The 20487-nt window shown below is 40.3% G+C and overlaps 1 protein-coding gene across 1 annotated transcript in view; it reads left to right on the forward strand.

Moving 5' to 3' along the window:
- Window positions 1–20487, forward strand: part of MYCBP2 (MYC binding protein 2) — a 419800-nt gene that overhangs the window by 51267 nt on the left and 348046 nt on the right. Inside the window, exon 4 of the mRNA XM_065413662.1 lies at window positions 12127–12280. Coding sequence (XP_065269734.1) covers window positions 12127–12280 — 154 coding nt within the window. The remainder of the gene's footprint in view (window positions 1–12126; window positions 12281–20487) is intronic.

Raw genomic sequence — 20487 nt, forward strand, 5'->3', positions numbered from 1 at the left:
AAGGGTAGAAGGAAGAACAGCAAAATAGAGACAATGGATTTCAGGAAGGCGGATTTTGGTAAGCTCAGAGAGCTGATAGGTAAGGTCCCATGGGAATCAAGACTGAGGGGAAAAACAACTGAGGAGAGTTGGCAGTTTCTCAAAGGGACACTATTAAGGGCCCAAAAGCAAGCTATTCCGCTGGTTAGGAAAGATAGAAAATGTGGCAAAAGACCACCTTGGCTTAACCACGAGATCTTGCATGATCTAAAAAATAAAAAGGAGTCATACAAAAAATAGAAACTAGGACAGATTACAAAGGATGAATATAGGCAAACAACACAGGAATGCAGGGGCAAGATTAGAAAGGCAAAGGCACAAAATGAGCTCAAACTAGCTACAGGAATAAAGGGAAACAAGAAGACTTTTTATCAATACATTAGAAGCAAGAGGAAGACCAAAGACAGGGTAGGCCCACTGCTTAGTGAAGAGGGAGAAACAGTAACAGGAAACTTGGAAATGGCAGAGATGCTTAATGACTTCTTTGTTTCGGTCTTCACCGAGAAGTCTGAAGGAATGCCTAACATAGTGAATGCTAATGGGAAGGGGGTAGGTTTAGCAGATAAAATAAAAAAAGAACAAGTTAAAAATCACTTAGAAAAGTTAGATGCCTGCAAGTCACCAGGGCCTGATGAAATGCATCCTAGAATACTCAAGGAGCTAATAGAGGAGGTATCTGAGCCTCTAGCTATTATCTTTGGAAAATCATGGGAGACGGGAAAAGGGCAAATATAGTGCCCATCTATAAAAAGGGAAATAAAAACAACCCAGGAAACTACAGACCAGTTAGTTTAACTTCTGTGCCAGGGAAGATAATGGAGCAAGTAATTAAGGAAATCATCTGCAAACACTTGGAAGGTGGTAAGGTGATAGGGAACAGCCAGCATGGATTTGTAAAGAACAAATCATGTCAAACCAATCTGATAGCTTTCTTCGATAGGATAACGAGTCTTGTGGATAAGGGAGAAGCTGTGGATGTGGTATACCTAGACTTTAGTAAGGCATTTGATACGGTCTCGCATGATATTCTTATCGATAAACTAGGCAAATACAATTTAGATGGGGCTACTATAATGTGGGTGCATAACTGGCTGGATAACCGTACTCAGAGAGTTGATATTAATGGTTCCCAATCCTGCTGGAAAGGCATAACGAGTGGGGTTCCGCAGGGGTCTGTTTTGGGACCGGCTCTGTTCAATATCTTCATTAACGACTTAGATATTGGCATAGAAAGTACGCTTATTAAGTTTGCGGATGATACCAAACTGGGAGGGATTGCAACTGCTTTGGAGGACAGGGTCATAATTCAAAATGATCTGGACAAATTGGAGAAATGGTCTGAGTTAAACAGGATGAAGTTTAACAAAGACAAATGCAAAGTGCTCCACTTAGGAAGAAAAAATCAGTTTCACACATACAGAATGGGAAGAGACTGTCTAGGAAGGAGTACGGCAGAAAGGGATCTAGGGGTTCTAGTGGACCACAAGCTAAATATGAGTCAACAGTGTGATGCTGTTGCAAAAAAAGCAAACATGATTTTGGGATGTATTAACAGGTGTGTTGTGAGCAAGACACGAGAAGTCATTCTTCCGCTCTACTCTGCTCTGGTTAGGCCTCAGCTGGAGTATTGTGTCCAGTTCTGGGCACCGCATTTCAAGAAAGATGTGGAGAAATTGGAAAGGGTCCAGAGAAGAGCAACAAGAATGATTAAAGGTCTTGAGAACATGACCTATGAAGGAAGGCTGAAAGAATTGGGTTTGTTTAGTTTGGAAAAGAGAAGACTGAGAGGGGACATGATAGCAGTTTTCAGGTATCTAAAAGGGTGTCATAAGGAGGAGGGAGAAAACTTGTTCACCTTAGCCTCTAAGGATAGAACAAGAAGCAATGGGCTTAAACTGCAGCAAGGGAGGTCTAGGTTGGACATTAGGAAAAAGTTCCTAACTGTCAGGGTGGTTAAACACTGGAATAAATTGCCTAGGGAGGTTGTGGAATCTCCATCTCTGGAGATATTTAAGAGTAGGTTAGATAAATGTCTGTCAGGGATGGTCTAGACAGTATTTGGTCCTGCCATGCGGGCAGGGGACTGGACTCGATGACCTCTCGAGGTCCCTTCCAGTCCTAGAATCTATGAATCTATGAATCTAGTGGGGCTTTAAAAAACACCTACACAGGGTAAACGCCAAATTTCCATTGTAATAATATGGAATTGGGCATCTAAGTTGCTTAGCTGCATATCTGCATCATTAGGCACCAAAGTGCCTTTGAAAATATGGACCTTTTGGAACCTAACAGCTTGCCTACAGTGTACCAATTGCTGTGCATTACTTGCAGTGTGGACTGTGTTACGGTGCAATGAAAGTCCAAGGATGCAGTTTAGTGGACTTTCACTGCTCTATAGCAGTGTCCACATGGCGAGTTACTATGCAAGCAAGCTGATTCACACTATAGCTTGCTGCACAATATCCATGTGTAGACAAGCCCCATGTTTTGTCGAAAATCCATAGGATTTAGGAGCCAAAGTGCCTAAATCACTTTTGAAGATGGGACCTAGACTCCTAAGTCACTTAAGTGCTTTTGCGAATGTTATCTTCATTAATAGGTGAATATGTGTATATACACATAATAAAATTTATTGGATTGGCATAGGCTACTGAGCTCATTTTTGTTAATTTGATATAAATGAGGAGAGTTGTTGCAGATGATTTGAAGACTCATTTTAATAATTTCTAGACTTATTTCCTTTGAATAAGGTACTGGGCTAAATAGAGAATATTGATAAAGATCTTTTATGTTTGTCAAAGTGTCAGAGGGATGGAAGTTGGAAGAAAAACGTACACCTAACTTTTTCCACTTTCACAGCTCCTCCGGTGCTAAGCTTTTTAAGACTGAGATTGAGGCCTGGTTTATACTAGAAAACTTGGTCGACATAACTATGTTGCTCACAGGTGTGAAAAATCCACACTCTTGAGTGGTGTAGTTAAGCCTACCGAAGTCCCAGTGTAGACAGCACTAGGTCAGTGGAAGAATTCTTCTGTTGACCTAGTTGCTGCCTCTCAGGGAGGCGGATTACCTGCACTGGTGGGAGAATCCTCCCTGTTGGTGTAGATAATGTCTGTACTGAAGAGCTGTGCCACTGTAGCATTTTACGTATAGACAAGCCTCTAGAATGCTTGTTTTTAATTCAAATACAAAATGCTTTTCCAATTGACAGTAAAGCTGGTAGTTGAAAACAAGCTGAAATAATTTATTGTACTTTTTGAACAAGATGCATTAATAAACCTCAGTGAAATCTCTGGTTTTGTTTTCTGAAATCTGATAGGCCAACAAACAAACCAAATCGTTTTATATAGGCTTTTATTTGAAATATAGATCTGAATGAAAAATCTTTGGAGGTTCCTGTAAATAGATGTTGGAGCAAAATTTGCTGTTTTCCTAAACTGCTGTGTGCCTTTGTTAGTCTTGATGCAAGGATTTTGTATTCTTTCTATGATGAAAGTGTAGTTATCAGGGGTTCACAGTCATGCTGGAAGGACATAACGAGTGGGGTCCGCAGGGATCAGTTCTGGGTCCAGTTCTGTTCAATATCTTCATCAATGATTTAGATAATGGCATAGAGTACACTTATAAAGTTTGCAGATGATACCAAGCTGGGAGGGTTGCAAGTGCTTTGGAGGATAGGATTAAAATTCAAAATGATCTGGAGAAATGGTCTGAGGTAAATAGGATGAAATTCAATAAGGACAAATGCAAAGTACTCCATTTAGGATGGAACAATCATTTGCACACATACAAAATGGGAAATGATTGCCAAGGAAGGAATACTGCAGAAAGGGATCTGGCGGTTATAGTGGACCACAAGCTAAATATGAATGAACAGTATAACATGGTTGCAAAAAAAGCGAACATCGTTCTGGAATATATTAGGAGTGTTGTAATCAAGACACGAGAAGTAATTCTTCCGCTCTACTCCGCGCTGATTAGGCTTCAACTGGAGTATTGTGTCCAGTTCTGGGTGCCACATTTCAGGAAAGATGTGGACAAATTGGAGAAAATCATTTTTGTTGCTCTTCTGTGGACTAAAGGTCTAGAAAACATGACCTATGAGAGAAGATTGAAAAAATGGGGTTTGTTTAGTGTGGAAAAGAGAAGACTGCGAGGGGACATAACAGTTTTCAAATACATAAAAGGTTGTTGAAGGGAGGAGGGAGAAAAATTGTTGTTCTTAACCTCTGAGGATAGGAGAAAAGCAATGGGCTTAACTTGCAGCAAGGGAGGTTTAGGTTGGACATTAGGAAAAACATCCTGTCAGAGTGGTTAAGCACTGGAATAAATTGCCTAGGGAGGTTGTTGAATCTCCATCATTGGAGATTTTTAAGAGCAGGTTAGAAAAACACTTGTCAGGAATGATCTAGATAATACTTAGTCCTGCCATGAGTGCAGGGGATTGGACTAGATGACCTCTCGAGGTCCCTTCCAGTCCTATGATTCTGAGAGACAAACGTGTGTCTGCTTTGGGCACAGTTGGCTTAAAAAGCCCAATGATGAAGACACTGGCCTTGGTCCTGGAATTGAATTCCATGATTGTTGCACAGGCAGTTCTTAATTCATCTGATCTGATAGTGAAAGCCTCTAAGGCACCACTGGCATTGGCTTCTGAGATAAGAGCCGAGCCCCAAGAAAAGCGTTTGTATCAGTCGTCTTTTGATTAAAAAAATGATGGCAAGAGATAAGAAGGCTTCTCTTATCAGGGCCAAGTTGCATCCAGGAGATTAATCAGATCTGCATTTTTTGACATCTGATCCTAACCTGAAAATTAGATGTAAATCCCTGCGTAAATCTCAGTTATGGGTTCTAAGGACAGCATCTGATCCAAAGAGAGCTCTGGAACTAGCAGTAGTTTTATCATCACCGATTCACACAGCTTCACTGGTTACTGTGGTAGCTGAAGTTCACCACAAAAATCTGCAGAGCCACGAGACCAGTTAGCTAAAGTGGAGAAGATGAAAGCTCCAACCAATTATCCTTCTCATATTTTGACTCCTATGAAACAAAAAAGATGGGATAAGCGATCCCATTTTTCCCAGAGACTTTCCTGCTGCCCCCAAGAATACCTTTGGGCTCACGCGGTGAAATGATGTCGCCTTTTTTGCTAAACATGCCAGGTCCTCTAGTTTCTCCAGTTGTCTTTTGAATCTGCAGTCTGTGCTTGTCCGATCTACAGAGGAACTGGATTGAGTTAGGTTTTCAGAGGTCTTGTCGAGATTTCACGTTCAGGAAAGAGTACTTCTGGACATTGGGCTTGTGCTGTCTTATCCTCTAGGGTATGAGATGTTCCTAGAATTTGGGTACTGTTACTACTGGCAAGTTCCACCAAAGGATGCATGGCCCTATTAGTGTCGTTTCAGCAGCACAGAGAGATTGCACAGCCACTGTTGGAAAAGCTTGCCCATTGTATCCGAGCTTCCCAGATCTGACTACTTCTCCTGTCTTCAAAGAGCATTGTCACTCTATGATCCCTGAAATTCTGTCAGCAGAAGGAGAGCTTGCAGCTCAGAGTACCAGCAACTGGAGCCAATAGTGGAAACTGACTCATCACCAAATGAATTGTTGGGGTAGCTACCACTACTTCTCATTCTGAGGACAGTTTACAATTCCACAAGTTTGTAGGTAAGATGGCCATGACTTTGAAACTTCCATCTGTAATATTGGAAGAACACCCCCATTCTGTATTTACGTTTTGGGTGCTCTGTCAAGGAATGAAGTCTTCCTTCCAGTTGTAGATGAACTGTTGCAGCCTGCAAAAGCAATGCAGTGTACCTCTTCAAAAAACAAAAACAACCCCCCCCCTAAGTTATATTATTTGCTATATAAAAGATTCTCCTTTGTTCACGCCCTAAGCCTTAGTTGCAGCAGTCATTAGATCTAGAGGAGGAGATTTGAATTTCACATCCTCCAGCAAGAGGGGAAAATAGATGGAGGTAACTGGTTAAAAAAAGTGTTCGCCATTGTTTGCCTTGAAGAAACAGTGGCTAATTACCAGGCAGTATGGGAAAGGTTTTCTGCCTCATACAGGCAGAGAATAGTCCACTGATTGTCCTTCATATGGGAACAAATGATACTTCTGGATTTTCATGGGGGCGCTTCAAGGAAGACTAGACGAGGCTCGGAAAGATGCTTAAAGAAATGGAGGCTAATTTCAATCCAAGAATATTAAAGGAACTGGCAGATAAAAGTGCAAGTCCAATAGCAAGGATTTTTAATGAATCTGTAAACTTAGGAGTTGTACCCTGTGACTGGAAAATTGCTTATATTATGCCTGTTTTTAGGAAAGGAAAAGAAGTGATTCTATTAGTTTGACCTCGGTGTATGCAAAGTCTTGGAACAAATTTTGAAAGAGAAAGTAGTTAAGTACATAAAGGTAAACAGTAATTGGGATAAAATACAACATGGTTTTAAAAGAGGTAGACTGTGCCAGATCAATCTGATCTCTTTCTTTGAGAAATTAACTAGTTTTTTTTAGACAAAGGAAATGCAGTAGATCTAACCTACGTGGTTTTCAGTAAGGCATTCCACATGGAAAATTATTAGTTAAATTGGAGAAAATAGGGATTAATATGGGACTGGGAAGATGGATAAGGAACTGGTAAAAGGGGACACTATAATGGGTCATACTGAAAAGTGAAATGTTAGGCTGGAGGGAGGTTACTAGTGGAGTTCCCCAGGGATCAGTCTTGGGACCAATTTTATTTAACATTTTTATTAATGACCGTGGCACATAACATGGAGGAGGAAACATAATGATTTTGTCTAGTTCAGCATAACCAAATGAAGACTGAAGGTAGATGTGATTGCTCTATGTAAAGGCATCTGAGGGATAAATACCAGGGAGAGAGAGGAGTTATTTAAGTTGAGTGTAAATGTTGGCACAAGAACAAATGGATATAAATAGTCCATCAATACGTTTAGGCATGTAATTCTAACCATCAGAGGAGTGAAGTTCTGGAACAGCCTCCCAAGGGGGCCATTGGGGGCAAATTTCCTAACTGGTTTCAAGACTGAGCTTGATAAGTTTATTGAGGGGGTTGGTATCAGGAGAGTGCGTACAAGAGCATGTGGTCCATCTGTCACTGCTAGTAGCAAATATCTCCTACGGCCAAAGATGGGACATTAGATCACAAGGGCTCTGAGTTACTACACTGAGTTCTTTTCCACTTGTGTGTCTCGCTGATATGCTCTGGGTCTAACTGATTTCTGCATTTGGGGCCAGGAAGGAATTTCCCTCCAGGTCAGATTGGCAGAGACCCTGGTTATTTTTGGCCTTCCTCTGCTGCATGTTAAATTAGAGTAAATGGTGGATTCTTTGTAACTTGAAGTCTTTTAAATCAAGATTTGAGCACTTCACTAACTCAGAGGTTGCGGGTCTATTACAGGGTGAGTGAGAGACTGTGGCCTGTAGTGTGCAGGGGGTCAGACTAGATCATCATGATGGTCCTTTGTGGCCTTAAAGTCCATGAGTCTAAGAGATGTTGTACTGCCCCTCCAGAAAGCAAGTTGTAGGTAGAAGACCTTCCTTGTGAAGGAGATGGATTATGCATCAAGAAAACTGAAATGTTAGAGAAGGTGAAAAATTCAAGGTCTACAGTACTCTTTGTCTTTCAGCCTGTTGGAAGAAGGACCTCTGTGTCCTCTTTTAAGATACTGTAGGGAGTTCAATCCACCATGCTGGTAGTCTTATTCTTGGAGTGCACTGTTGTGGAGGAGCTGGTGGTCATGGTCAGTGTTCCCTCTAATTTTTCCCACCTATGTGTGGAATGAATTTTGTTATGTGCCCCAATAAGGAGGTGATCTGTGACACACCAGTTCTGGCAGGGCTGGGCCGGACCAGGCCCCGGGGGAGGGGCTCCTCTCCCCAGCCGCGGCAGTTCCGGTGGGCCTGGGCCGGGCCGGGCTGGGGGACCTGCCAGCCCTTAACAGCTGCGCAGCTTACAGGGAACCTAGGTCATGGTACATATAGATAGGGAGGGGCAGGAGAGAGGTCTTGAAGGCCAAATGTAGGCTAAGTGAGTGATTGGAACTTCCATAGTACCAGAATCTGAAATGCTTTCTGTTCCATATTCAGGTGCAGGCAGCCAGGCAGAACTGCAGGGTGTCAATGTGTGGATGAGACCATGGTGTTAGGAGTAAGGATTTAAGTTTATTAGGAACTGGGGAACCTTTCGGGAAAGGAAGAGCGTATACAGGAAGGATAGGCTCCACCTAAACAAAAGTTCTGGCATGTAAAATTGAAAAGATCATAGAGGAGTTTTTAAACCAAGGGCTGGTGGAAAGCTGACAGGTACTCCCTTAGGGGATGATTTATTAACAGGGATACTCTATATTCTAGCAAAGAGGAGAGGATAGAAGTACAGGTAGGAACTGAACAGAGAAGCAATCAAACGAAAGAGCCCCATCAGTTGCATCACCTGAAGGCAGACTACTAAATATTTACAAATTTTATGTGTGCTTGTATACAAATGCAAGAAGTCTAAATACCAAGATGAACAAACTTGAGTATTAAATGAGGCTGTTGATATAATAGGCATCACAGAAACTTGGTGGAACAATGATAATCTATGAACACGGGTAATACCAGGGAACAAAATATATAGGAATGACGAAGTAGGTCGTGCTGGTGGGGGAGTAGCATTATATGTGAAACAAAACATAGAATCAAATCTAATAAAAAATCTTAAATTAACCAAACTGTATCCTAGAATCTCTATGGATAGAAATTCCGTGCTTGAATAATAAGAGTATAGCAGTAGGAGCGTACTACTGACTACCTGACTAGGATGGTGAGATGTTCAGGAAGATTGGAGAGGCTACAAACATAGCAGCAAACCCAATAATAATGGGGGATTTCAACTACAGTAGAATCTCAGAGTTATGAAAGCCACAGTTACGAAGTGACTGGTCAACCACATATTTCATTTTGAACCGGAAGTACACAATCAGACAGCAGCACAAGCACACACGCATGCAAGTACAGTACTGTTAAACATAAACTACTAAAAAAAAAAGTAAAAAAAAAAAAAAAAAAAAAGATTTGACAAGGCAAGGAAACTATTTTTATGCTTGTTTAATTTAAATTAAAATGGTTAAAAGCAGCATTTTTTTTCTTCGTAGTAAAGTTTCAAAGCTGTTTTAAGTCAGTTCAGTTGTAAACTTTTGAAAGCACAACCATAATGTTTTGTTCAGAGTTAAGAACATTTCAAAGTTATGAACAACCTCCATTCCTGAGGTGTTTGTAACTCTGAGGTTCTACTATATCCTTGTATACTGGATAGATGTTAACTCCGGATGGGATGCAGAAATAAAACTTCTAGACGAAGGCTGTGTCTACACTGCCATTTTCAGCGCTAAAACTTTTGTCGTTCAGGGGTGTGAAAAAAAAACCCCTGAGCGACAAAAGTTTTAGTGCTGAAAAGCACCAGTATAGACAGTGCGTTATTGCCGGGAACTAATTCGGGGTGGTTTTATTTTTATTTTTTTATCGCCGGGAGAGCTCTTCCCTGGTGATAAAGCTTGTCTACACTGCCCATGTCACAGTGCTCCCGTGGCCGTGCTGTAACGTGGGCAGTGTAGACATACCCTTAGTGACTAGCTATTCCAGGAAGCAGTCCTGGAACACGCAAGAGGAGAGAGAATTTTTTATTTAGTCCTAAAGCATGGGATCTGATCCAAGAAGTGAATATAGCTGTACTGCTCAGTAATAACAAGCATAATGTAATTAAATTTAACATCCTTGTATGGTGAAAATTGCCAAAGATATCCACCACAGTAGCATTTAATTTCAAAAAGGGGAACTACACAAAAATGAGAGAGCTAGTTAAATGTAAATTAAAAGGAACAGTTACGAAAGTGAAATTCCTGCAAGCTGCATAGAAACTATTTTAAAACACCATATTTGAGGCTCAAACTAAATGTATACCCCAAATTATAAAAACAAACAAAACAAGTAGGAGGACCAACAAATGCCACCATGGCTGAACAACAATGTAAGAGAGGGCAGTTAGAGGCAAAAAGACATCCCTTAAAAATTGGAAGTCAAATCCTATTGAGGATCATAGAAAGGCGCATTAACTCTGGCAAGTCAAGTGTAAAAGTATAATTATGCAGGCCAAAAACAAATTTGAAGAGCAACTAGCAAAAGACACAAAAACTAATAGCAATTTTTAAGTATGTCACAAGCAGGAAGCCTGACAAGCTATCAGTGAGGCCACTGAATGATCGAGGTGCTAAAGGAGCACTCAAGGAAGACGAGGCTGTTGTGGAGAAGCTATGTGAATACTTTGCATCAGTCTTCACTGCAGAGGATGTGAGGGAGATTCCCGCACCTGAGCCATTCTTTTTAGGTGACAAATCTGAGGAACTGTCCCAGGTTGAGGTGTCAGTAGAAGAATTTTGGAACATATTGATTAATTAAACAGTAATCAGTCAGCAGGCCCAGATGGTATTCACACAAGAGTTCTGAAGGAACTCAGATATGAAATTGCAGAACTATTAACTGGGATATGCAAGTTATTGCTTAAATCTGCCTCTGTACCAGATGACTGAAGGGTAGCTAGTGTAACGCCAATTTTTAAAAAAGTCTCCAGAGGCAATCCTGGCAATTACAGGTTGGTAAACCTAAGTTCAATACCAGGCAAATTGGTTGAAACTATAATGAAGAATGTAATGATCAGACACAGAAATACAGTATGTTGGGGAAGAGCCAGCACAGCTTTTGTAATGGCTATCTGACCAATCTATTTGAATTCTTTGAGGGTGTCAACAAGCATGTGGACAAACGTGATCTCATGGATATAGCGTACTTGGACTTTCAGAAAGCCCTTGGCAAGGTCCCCTCTCAAAGGTTCTTAGCAAAGCAAGCAGTCATGAGGTAAGAGGAAAGGTCCTTTCACAGATCAGTAATTGGTTAAAAGATAGGAAACAAAGGTAGGAATAAATGATCAGTTTTCACAATGGAGAGACGATCTGTACTGGAACCAGTCCTATTCAACATATTCATAAATGATCTGGAAAAAGGGGTAAATAGTGAGGTGGCAAAGTTTGCAGGTGATACAAAATTACTCAAAACAGTTAAGTCCAAAGCAGATGTGAAGAGATACCTAAGGGATCTCACAAAACTGGGCGACTGGGTAACAAAATGGCAGATGAAATTCAGTGTTGATTGGTGCAAAGTAATGCATATTGGAAAACATAATCCCAATAATACATACAAAATGATGGGCGTCTATCTTAATTAGCTACCACGGGTCAAGAAAGAGCTCTTGTAGTCATCGTGAGTAGTTCTCTGAAAACATCTGCTCAGGGTGTGGTGGTAGTCAAAAAAGCTAACAATGTTAGGAACCATGTGAGCAGTGTGATCAGCACTGCAATGAGGTGATTACACCCTTTGAGCTGCGACAGCAGCCTTAATCTATGAGTGTGACTGTGCAGAGTCCATCTGAAAGAACTCCAGTTATAAGTAACCTTCATTTTCTGTGTCACTGTAAACTCGTTCTGTCACAGGCTCCCCAATAGAAGCTATTACAGGTGCTAAAACCAAATTGGGCCTGTGCCATTCATGTGGTTGGTAACCAGGGGTTCTGCAGCCCAGAGATCCAGTCTAAGTATGGTTGGACTGCATGACTCTGCGCAGAGTGAGGTGCAGGAAGCGAGTCCAGTCACACAAGGGATGGATGTATTTGAGAGGAAATAAAGAGGTCCAAGGTACAGTTTGTCGTGTAGCCATGACACGATCTAAAAATTGAAAACAATCAGCTTTGTTCAGGGGTTTTTAAATATTAAATATCTAATTATGTAGACACACATTCATATTAGAATAACCGTATCTCTGTTTCATATTCAAAATTACACTCGTTTGAGAATTTGGTTTGATTATTTCTGTCTGTGGACTGCTGTGCTCTTCTATATTTACATGGTAGAGTTTGTGTGTTAAGCTAAAGAGAAATTCATACCATTATGTAAACATTTTTATGGCTGAACTGATCAAAGCATCCTGATAATGGGTTTTCTGTTAAAATGTGTGTTGTACTTTTTTAGATCATTGAAGTTGGACTATGTGAAGTTTTTGAATTGATCAAGGAGACAAGATTTTCTCATCCATCACTGTGTCTCAGGAGTCTGCAAGCTCTGCTTAATGTGCTCCAGGGCCAGCAGCCAGAAGGCCTCCAGTCAGAGCCTCCTGAAGTTCTAGGTAATATTTCATACTTTTGCTTGAGCTTATGTTTGGCGCAAAAAAAAAAAAAAAAGGTCATTAGCAGGCAATGAGAAGAGGATGATGTGTTTTCATCTATTTTTTATACAAGGGATTTGTATTCAGTTCTCTGTTATAAGCGGATACATTTAATTTTTGTTCTGGGGCCATGACTCCCTCAAGGGAATTGGACACTCTGACCCGTTATCTTTGTAAAAGAGAGATCTCTGTATATAGAGGGGATATCATTTTGTGCTTTTATGACATTCACTTCACTGGTTATTGGTACACGGTAGTGATACAGAAACCAGAAAGTCCAGCTTGTTGAGGTTCTTTTTGGTTTTACTAATCCTATAAGACATTGGTCTCAGAGAAAAGGCAATACTGTGGAAGGCCACTATCCTATACTACTACTGCATGCTAAAAATTTGTATATTTATCTATTGTATAAAAGTTGAATAATACACAGAGAAAATGTCACGTTTTGTTTGTCACTCTTGAACAATGGTATCGTTGCGTATTCACTAATAAATGTAATATCGGTATTTTGATTCTTTGGTTTTTGGTGGTACTGAAAACATGTTGATCTACCTCTTAACAGCTCTGCATATGAAGAGTAGCAAAAGAAGTGCATGCAGTGGATTTAATTACATTGTAGAAATGATCACAGAAAAAGTCTTAACCATAGTAATAGTTAGAAACTCAGGCTGTCCATGCTTGTACTTGAACATGTATTGTTCTAAAACCTGTTCAGACTCCTTGGCTATTGATACCACTGTACATTAGGTATTCATTTGCAGAGGTAACCAATATAACTGATAGGTATGTTTGCATGAAACTTCTAATTATGGTGAGATGTACTGCAGGAAAAATTGCTAGAAGTTGGATTTGATATACAGTTGTATATCAAGCTACACGTTAGTGCTTTGTAATACTGCAGCTGACATAAAAAAGAAGTAAACACTAAATAAAGAGGAAGATTTCATCCGTGTTCAACAACTGAACAGGAAGAAGAAACGCACGTGATCACAAGTGTGTTTATTTTCAAGACATAGTTTACAAAAAAAAATAGGGCTGTCAAGCAGTTAAAAAAAAAATTGTGATTAATCGCACTGTTAAACAATAATGGAATACCATTTATTTAAATATTTTTGGATGCTTGCTACATTTTCAAATATATTGATTTCAATTACAAGACAGAATACAAAGTGTGCAGTGCTCACTATATTTATTTTTGATTACAAGTATTGGCACTATAAAAAACCCAAAAGAATAGTTTTTCAGTACACCTAATACAAGTACTGTAGTGCAATCTCTTTATCATGAGAATTGAACTTATAAATGTAGAATTATGTACCAAAAAAAACTGCATTCAAAAATAAAACTATGTAAAATTTTAGAGCCTGCAAGTCCACTCAGTCCTACTTGTTCAGCCAATCCCTCAGACAAACAAGTTTGTTTACATTTGCAGGATATAATACTGCCTGCTGCTTGTTTACAATGTCACCTGAAAGTTAGAATAGGCGTTGGCATGGCACTGTTGTAGCCGGCGTCGCAAGATATTTGTGTCAGATGCGCTAAAGATTCATATGTCCCTTCATGCTTCAACCACCATTCCAGGGGACATGCGTCCATCATGATGATGGGTTCTGCTCAATAACAATCCAAAGCAGTGCGTACCAACGCATGTTCATTTTCATTATCTGAGTCAGATGCCACCACCAGAAGGTTGGGTTTTTTTGTTGTTGTTGTTGTTGTTGGTTTTTTTTTTTTTTTTTTTTTTTGTGGTTCAGGTTCTGTAGTTTCTGCATCGGAGCGTTGCTCTTTTAAGACTTCAGAAAGCGATGTTCCACACCTCATCCCTCTCAGATTTTGGAAGGCTCTTCAAATTCTTAAACCTTGGATCAAGAGCTGTATCTTTAGAAATGTCACATTGGTACCTTCTTTGCGTTTTTTGTGAAATCTGCAGTGAAAGTGTTCTTTAAACAAACGTGCTGTGTCATCATCCGAGACTGCTATAACATGAAATACACCTCTTCCTCGATATAATGCTGTCCTCGGGAGCCAAAAAATCTTACCGCGTTATAGGTGAAACCGCGTTATATCGAACTTGCTTTGATCCACCGGAGTGCGCCCCCCCCCCCCCAGAGCACTGCTTTACTGCGTTATATCCGAATTTGTGTTATATCAGGTCACGTTATATCGGGGTAGAGGTGTATATGGCAGAATGTGGGTAAAACAGAGGAGGGAACCTACAATTCTCCCTCAAGGAGTTCAGTCATAAATTTAATTAACGCATTATTTTTTTAACTAGCTTCATCAGCATGGAAGCATGTTCTCTGGAATGATGGACAAAGCATGAAGGGGCATACGAATGTTTAACATATCTGGCACATAAATACCTTGCAGTGCTGGCTACAAAAGTTCCATGCAAATGCCTGCTCTCACTTCCTGGTGACATTGTAAATAAGGAGAGGGCAGCATTATCTCCTGTAAATGTAAACAAATTTGTTTGTCTTAGCGATTGGCTGAACAAGAAGTAGGAGTGAGTGGACTTGTAGGCTCTGAAGTTTTTTACATTGTTTTGTTTTCAAGTGCAGTTATGTAACACAAATATAGATTTTTTTTTTCAGTTGCATTTTCTTCACAAAGATTACACTACAGTACTTGTATGAGGTGAATTGAAAAAAACTTGTTTACCATTTTTACAGTGCAAGTATTTGTAATAAAAAATAATATACACTTTGATTTCAATTAAAACACAGAATACAATATATATGAAAATGTAGAAAAACATCCAAAATATTTAATAAATGTCAATTGGTATTCTATTGTTTAACAGTGCTATTAAAATTGCAATTAATCGCCATTAATTTTTAAAATCGTGATTCATTTTTTTGAGTTAATTACGTGAGTTAACTGCAATTAATCTACAGCCCTAAAAAAAGCTAATCTTTGAGAAGCTCATCATGTCTTTACAGAGACAACATTTCAAAGGTTTTAAAGGCCCCTGGTATATCCATATACTGGAACCTTGTGTCTTGGAAAGACACTTCTCAAACTGGTTGAATCACAGCACTACTTCCTCCCCTGGCCTCTTTGGAACATTACCTGGGCACCAGCTCTGTCTGCCACCCCTTCACTGAAATGGAGCCTTTCGGCACACCTGCATTAGGCACCCAGAACCAGTGCTGACCCTCAAGATACCTCAGTAGCCTAAATACAGCCCTCTTAGAACTCAGCCTGGAAGCGCACACCTTTGGTAGTCATTTAACTTTCTCAGGAGGCATGTAGTAGTGAAGCATATAACACAGAGACACTTTGAGTGGAGTCTAAAAATGTGAAATGCTCTTTTACTTAACAGATAAAACACAAGAGTACAGATCATTTAGAAAATAATGAACATCCTAAATGCAATGCCCTCACTAGCTCTCCTTCAGAGTCTGGGCGGACCATCTGGATTCAGGAAGGTAGGCAGGTGACCCTGCCTCATCGGACTGTTGCATATTGGATTGCTTCTCCCTCAGTCTTTCAGCTTGGCTTGCCTTCTCTATTCTTGGCTGGTGTGTGCCCTTCCTTTCTCTTGCCCAGTGGTTTCTGTGTCTTGCTCCAAGCTTTCCGTGTTTATATGCCCCCTTCCCAACATGTGGCTTTCTTTGTTCTGCCTTTTGGTAAATTTCCACTGTTTTAAAACTTCCCCCTTTAATCAGACAAGAGGATGTGTCTTCCCCCAGCAAACTCCCTTAAATCTGCTGACCAGCCATTAAGAGCTAAGTACTTTTCATGTCCTCAGTCTGGTGTGTATCTGGTGCTGGTCTTGCCCACAGTGGTGGATACACATACATGGTCTTTCCATGATACAACAGTATCATGAAAAATTCAGAATAACTTCATAATATCAACCAGAGTTCATTGTTGGACAGGTAGAGGCCCTGAGTTATCACTGATCCTCCTGATCAAAGTCCGTTCCAGAGGCTTAGCTGGAGATTGAGCTGGAGGCCTCAGAGACAATGGTTCTAGCACTGTCCATTAACACTCTCTCCAGTATTTGCTGAGGGGTGGCTTATCTTGAGCCATATTTTTCTTTCCGGACTTTTTTTTCTTCAGACAGACACTTATTGAGTTAAACCAATAAAGTCTTACAGAAAGCAACCCAATTAGCAGGTCAACATAGAGTATTAATAAATTATTACAGAGCACCTCTAAATCTGTCATTCTCCATCAGTGACATATCTGAACACCATAATCTTTTAATGCATTTATCTTGATGATTCCTTGTGTGGTAGAGAAGCTTTATCTCCATTTTACAGATGAAGAACTGAGGCACAGAGAGACTAAGGTCTGTGTGACCCAAGGTTACACAGAAATTGTGTGGCAGAGCTGGGAATTGAACCTGGGTCTTAAGTCTTGCTGAAACCCTTGCCATTGAACCATCCTTCCTGTCATAGATCAATGGAACTACTGGGCAGTTTTGATTAGAGACGACTGAAAATATATATATATATTTGTTTCAGTGGCTGAACAGTAAAACCTTGAAAAAAAAGTGTGTTGTTTTGAATCAAAACTGACTTCTTTTTCCCCTCACAGAAACAAAAACGGAAAAATTTAATTTGGGTCAAATTAAATGCTTTGAATGTATACTTGAAACAGCATTTTTGAAACAAAATGTTGATTCAAAACACTTTGGGGGGGGGGGGGGGGATGCAAAACTATTCATAGAATTTGTTCCAAATTTGCAAATAGTCATAAGTGCCCTGAAAAATACTTCCCCCCCCCCCCTCCTCTTTTTGGAGAATTTACTCTTTGCTAATTTTTTTTTTTTTTTTTTTTTTGCTCAGCTCTAGTCTTGAGTAACCTGGAGTGCTTCTGGTATGCAATAGATTGTATGTTGCTATTGGGAATGGTCATTGTTGATGGTTCTATATGGTGTGCAAACATGTCTATAATCACATGTTCTTCTCCCAAAAATGTCGCCATCTAAAATTATTTTACAGATAAAATTGATCTTATTTAGGCTGCTTTGATGATTACTTTGAGAAATAGGGTCAGAGTTAGAAGGGAGGAACACAAAGCTTATACTGGTGGTTTTATTTAATTTTGCCTGGGATTCATATGCGCTTGAATAGTTGTGGCAAACCATTTGTGAGATGAACCAATGTATTTCATGCTTGGTTAAAGCAAGTAGAGAGATCTTGGGCCTATGACTGATTAAGAACAAGTCGTACTTATCTAAGCCATAGTTAGATCTTTACTTGGGAGACCTTCATTAACAGCTTTACCCAATGTTTGTCAAGAAAGTTGAGATGAGGCAAATCTAGTTATATTTGGATTCCATGGGTTACTTTGATCATTATTAGTGTGGAGAGTAGAATAGAGAGGGAGCTATACATGGTAAATATTTGTCACTTTATTTAATCTTTGGAAGGCACTCAGGTACTGTTGTGAAGAGCGTGGTATAAGAACTTGAATGAATTTAGACCTGTGTACGGAAAAGACTGATAAAGGTGGTGGTTATCCACCTGTGCATGAATGGCAATGTGTTTAGGCGGATTCTGTTTTTCATCAACTTTTTGTGCCTTTGATTACAAGATATTTTTACTCTTTTGAAAGTGTGAAGAGTGCCCTGCAGTGAATTTCAAGATGTTTTTGGCTTCAGTAAGGCTGATCTTGATTTCTGGCTCCTTTACTTCAAACCCTGTTTCTGTAATCTCATTGCTTCTGACTGTCTTGGCTGTAACTCAGTCTAGATAAGGTTATTATTAGTAAATATTTCTATTATGATAGTGCCAAAGGCTTAGGACCTATTGTGCAGGTGCTGAGCAAACACAGAAAAGAGACATTTCCTGCTCTGAAGGGATTACAATCTAAAGACATAAACAGATGAAGGGTAGAGGATGTGGATATAACATACAAGCAAATGATTATTGTGAAGAATTGGCACAGCTTTTTTATGCATATATTTTTTTAAAATTGGGGTTACAGGTGGGGAGGAAGGGAAGAAGAAAAGGAAAGAGGAGGAAGAGTGTCAGCTTGCCTCCATGATCTTCAGGCTGGGTTTTTAGTAGGTATTATGGCAGAGGTGCTGAGGTGCTAGAGCCAGGGCCGCCCGGGGGGGGGGGGGGGGAGGGGCGCAAGTGGGGCAATTTGCCCTGGGCCCCGCGGGCCCTGGCCGAGAATCCCTTTCCTCACCTGGCAGCGGTCCGGGTCTTCGGCGGCATTTCGGCGGCGGGGGGCCCTTCAGTCGCTCCGGGTCTTCGGCAGCATTTCGGCGGTGGGTCCTTCAGTGCTGCTGAAGACACGGAGCGACTGAAGGGCCCCCCACCGCCGAAATGCTGCCGCCGCCACAGAGTGCCGCCCAGTGAGTACAAGCTCCCCCGCTTTGCCCCAGGCCCCCTGAATCCTCTGGGCGGCCCTGGCTAGAGCATATGCCAAAGTCAATATAATGGGAAGTTACTAAACCAGTTAAGTAGGATGGGGTAAGTTATGAAGGGTCCTAAAAGTAAAGACAATGAGTTTGTATTTAATGTGGAGCCAGGTCAGGCACTTGAAAAAAGGGTTGATGTGGTAGGGATGATGACCCAAGAAGATTTTAGCAGCCCTATTCTTAATAGACTTAAGGGGAAGAAGGTTTCCATAGCCAAGACATAAAATGATGAGGACTTGGACAAGAGTTTCACCAGTATGGACAGAGAGGAATGACTGGATTTTAGAGATGCTGTTTAAGAAAAGAAGGCAAAATATAGAAAAGACCTGAATATGTGAAACCGGTAAGAGGATTGAGTCAAAGATGACACCAGATTACAGGCCTGAGTGTATGAATGTGAGCTTCAGGGGTTAAGATGTAGGTGGGTGCCTTTTAAGTTGGCTCATTAGACTTTTGTTTTAACTTCTTTTCTTGGTTTTTGGTATCCGTATCTATTAAATATGGGTCAATATTGGACACTTGAAGTGTAAAAATGGCTTTTGCTTGGCAACTGTAATATAATTCAGAGTTAGTTACTACTGAAGCATAACAGTGAGTTTTAAAAGAGAACATAAGTTAAATTTCTTAGGTTTCTGCTGTGTTACACGTGAGAATGGGTGGTTGATTTCAGTGGTGAGTAAAGTGATTTCTGTATACACAATAGCTTGCAAAATATTTTTGGGATCCTCTGCAATGAAAGATGCCATGTATAGTATAATATGTTTTGTTTTTTTAATCTCTTTGGTATCTCTGCTTCCAACAAGCCAACAAATAAATGGAAAAGCTCATGCAGGATCTGTAGAGTTTTACATGGAGTCTTCACTTTTTAAACATATCAGTCTTTCAAAAAAATTAGGAATAATATTAATAAGTACTTAAAGATAATATTCATTTCTGGGCAAAAAGAGAATACCAAATGGCATTTTATAAAGGCACCCTTTGTTTCTCCATAGTGACGGCTGTACTACAGGTTACATTTAAAATAGGCATAAAATCCTTCACTAATATTTGAATTTCGTCTCTAAACTTAACACTCAACTCTCCAGGGACAGCTGAATTATCAATAAAATTTGGTCAAAGGTACTGTAACTTTGGCACAGCAAACATTAAAATTTAGCTTCTTTAATAATCTTTTCTCTCGAGTTGTTTTTTGGACCCATGTATCTTAAAAAGTCTCACCACAACTACACAGATACAGGTTATAAGATCTCAGAGATAGGTCAATCATAGAAATGTAGGACTGGAAGGGACCACAAAAGGTCATCTATGTTGAGGCAGGATTAAGTATACCTAGACCATCCCTGACAGTCCTAAAATACGAACCTCAACAATGTTGTTAATCCTTATTGGTCAATTCAGTTTAACTTCACGAAAACAAGCTGATGGAATTAAGATTCATTAGCTATTCCTGTTCTCTGATACTCAGCCTTTCAATCCTCAAATATATTCTGGGGAACCAGGGGTTCAACCTGGGCAGCAAGGTGCATGGAGGTTGAGCAAAAAAATTGAAAGGGGAGTAAAGGACAGAGCCGAGGGTCTTGGGTGAGTGTGGAGTCCAGTTTCAGAGCACCAAAGCAATGTATTGCACCAGGTAGCGGCTGCTGGGTGTCAAGCTGTTCAAAGGCCAATGCCTTTATAGGTTGCAGCTGAGCACCTTCTGCCGTCCGGCCCCGCAATAGCTCTCCTTCCATTCCTGTGTCCCCCTGTACACACTGTTTTTTCTACTGCCTAGTCTGCTTCGTAC

Source organism: Emys orbicularis, chromosome 1 (assembly GCF_028017835.1).
Source record: "Emys orbicularis isolate rEmyOrb1 chromosome 1, rEmyOrb1.hap1, whole genome shotgun sequence".
NCBI classification, from domain to species: domain Eukaryota; kingdom Metazoa; phylum Chordata; order Testudines; family Emydidae; genus Emys; species Emys orbicularis.